Here is a 2935-nt window from a genome sequence, read left to right as displayed (position 1 = left end):
GTAGTAACATATAATTACAAATGTATTTTCTCCAACTGGCACATAAACTCAATGTAATGCAACTAATATTCCTGAAAGAGTTACTAAGGTTGATTAACTCAATCTAGAATTTTTGTAGAAAATCAGAAAGCATAACTAAGAAAATCCAAAGCCTGTAAAACTGGTATTATGTATGTTGTATAAATTTATAGTAATTACGTCTGTGTGTGTTGTAGATGTATAGATTTGTGGGTAGATGAATGGAACATCATAAAGGGAAAGGAAATAGATCTTACCCTTAAAAAATAGAATATAGATCACTGTTGCTGTGTTGTTTTTAAGCTATGTTCTGAACTATCAATTCTTCATTAGTATCACTTGGGGAAGTATGCTTAAGACAATGCTTTACAACCTTTGTGATGTCACAGAGACAAACCAATATTCTCCTTCATGCAATGGGATTAAAAGTCATAGGAGTTTGAATCAATATTATTTGATTTTTGTAAGCAGACCAGGGGACAGAGGAGCCAGAAGAATTCTCTATGAATTGCTGCAGACAGCTGAGAGCATCAATATCCACTGCTAGCATTTGAAGACACAGCAAAGGATCATGGTTGGACAGCCTCTCCTTTCTCTGAAACTTGTGCTCTAGCTATTTCGGGAAATTCAGGAATGCTTTCTGCTGTCAGCTTCTCTCAGTAATGTTTCTCTGTCCTTTAAATACTGGAACTTAGAAACTAATTTTCTGTATTTAAATAATATATGCTGGAATGTTCACAGTAGTTTCCACTCATCTATACGAGTCTACGATGGGAATACAAATCAGACTCCTCACAGGGAATGATTGTGTCCTCTGCTAAAGCAGAAAGGGCATTGGTACAATGTAGTGCTGGAGGTGGGAAAGAAGGAAGATATTTAGGGTACAGAAATGACAGTTTAGTCTCTTCAGCCAAGACAAATGGCTCTCCATGAGCTTTGCTAAAAATCCTGTGACATCTGAGAAACAGTTTCAGTGAGTAATTCAAGGAGGAGCAGCTGGGGCAGCCCAGCATCTCACTTCTGCTTCCTTGGGGGTTTATGTTAGGACCTGTATCACTGTGGGAGGAAGCTTATCAGTCTGTAGACAGTAATAAGTTGCAATATCTTCAGACTCCAGGCTGCTGATGGTGAGAGAATAATCTGTCCCAGACCCACTGCCACTGAACCTCGATGGGACCCCATCTGCCAAGGTGGATGCATAGTAGATCAGGAGCTTAGGAGCTTTCCCTGGTTTCTGCTGGAACCAGCGTAAATACTTGTTAATATCCTGACTTGCTCTGCAAGTGATGGTGACTCTGTCACCCAGAGATGCAGACAGGGAAGATGGAGACTGAGTCATCTGAATGTCACATCGGGCACCTAGGAATACAGACATAATAAATTCCCACATACTTAAGCATGATAAGAGAGGATCTCCCCCAAATATCAGTCAACAATAATCACAGTGTAACAGTTAAATTCCCATTTTGTTCCCTTTTTACCTAAAAGCCAGAACAGCAGGATCCCGAGGAGCTGAGCAGGGGCCCTCATGTCCATGCTGAGTCCTGACTGCAGTGACAACTGCACAGGGTGTGACTGGTATATGAAGAAGTCCTCAAGGCTGTGCAGTGAGTGCATGCAAATCACTGGGGACCAGTTAGGATGGGCACAGCTGCAAGGCTTGCTCACCTCAGTAACTGAGCACAAGTCCTGTGTCCCCAGATGCCTGAGGTCAGACCACATACATGCCTCCAAAGACTGCATTTCTTTTTCAATTTTAAAATTATACATGACATTTCTAATGTATATAAGCTCTATTTTGAATAATAAATTTCAAAGATTTATTGAGGGTAATACAAATATCATACTGTAAGGGAATATAAAACAGAAAAGGGACTAATAAATCTTGAACTCACTCAAATAATTCTAATTGGTTAAAAAATACTATGTGTTTTCCTTGTGAAGTGTTTGTGAGTTTGGAGTAAACAATTCTTTACATTGAAAGAATAATTTATCAGGACCATTTTAATGATTTTTTAAAAAAGTAATATTTTCCAGCATTAACTATGTTTACTACACTACAAAAAGAGTAATTACAGAGTAGGTGCACATATAACACCTTGATCCCAACGAAGTGTGTCACTTGGCGTTCCAACCCCTTCTGAAAACGGAGGTACTTTCATACTCACAGAGTAAATGGGTTGCATCTTTTTCTCAGTTTTGGGTCCTCCATATTCGCTTTTTTCTACAATTTGCTTCTATTTCCCACAATTCCTCATCATAAAGTATTGACTAGTGAGTACAGACTTGAACACTATAACAGAAAACATTACTACTCAATATGTGGCTCTGCTATATATTACAAATGATATTTTCACCTTCACTCTTGAGCAGTAACTGGAGATATTATCCTGATTTAGGTGACAGCCTCACTGTCTGCATGTGTGTCTCCGTCTCCAAACAAGCTAAGAAGCAGAAATGTTTGTGCATCCTCATAACACAAATATTTGAATACAACAGATCACACATCAATGTCTTTGCCTTGTCCAGTCAGCCTTGTTTGTCACCAGAGGAAGTAGAATCTCGTCAGTCTTCAATACCCAACCTTGGGTACTAAGCCTGGGAATCCAGAGGATCTTTTAAAAACATAACTGTGAAAGACCAGAGAGTGTTGCAGCCTGAGCCTGACCCTGCTGATTTTCCAGCATCAGGTCTTGAGTGATGCCTGTGGACAAACACCCAGGATTAAAGCAGCTTCTTCAAGATACAGGACACCCTCCCCATCAGGAATCACACAGCAGCTTTTGGTGGATTAATAGGAATGCTGGTTTCTCTGTCTCTTCACTTCACTCTCTTTCTGTTGATACCCACCAGTTGTATGTAGCTGGAGTCTTTCTGTCCAGGTCCCACTAAGCCCCCGCAGTCCAAGAGACAGTAA

At 40.0% G+C, this 2935-nt stretch overlaps 1 gene segment (V, D, J or C); it reads right to left on the bottom strand.

The window, feature by feature from the left end:
• Positions 1 to 1054: 1054 nt before the first annotated feature.
• LOC128099365 (immunoglobulin kappa variable 1D-33-like) lies at positions 1055 to 1554 on the bottom strand. The segment is given in 2 exon segments: positions 1055 to 1377; positions 1500 to 1554. Coding segments are annotated over 2 exon segments (378 nt in total).
• Positions 1555 to 2935: the final 1381 nt, after the last annotated feature.

This window comes from Peromyscus californicus, unplaced genomic scaffold, assembly GCF_007827085.1.
Source record: "Peromyscus californicus insignis strain IS unplaced genomic scaffold, ASM782708v3 Scaffold_6__1_contigs__length_162567912, whole genome shotgun sequence".
Classification (NCBI taxonomy): Eukaryota; Metazoa; Chordata; class Mammalia; order Rodentia; family Cricetidae; genus Peromyscus; species Peromyscus californicus.
Note: the sequence above shows the minus strand (reverse complement) of the source record. Positions and strands in the feature narration are given on the sequence as shown.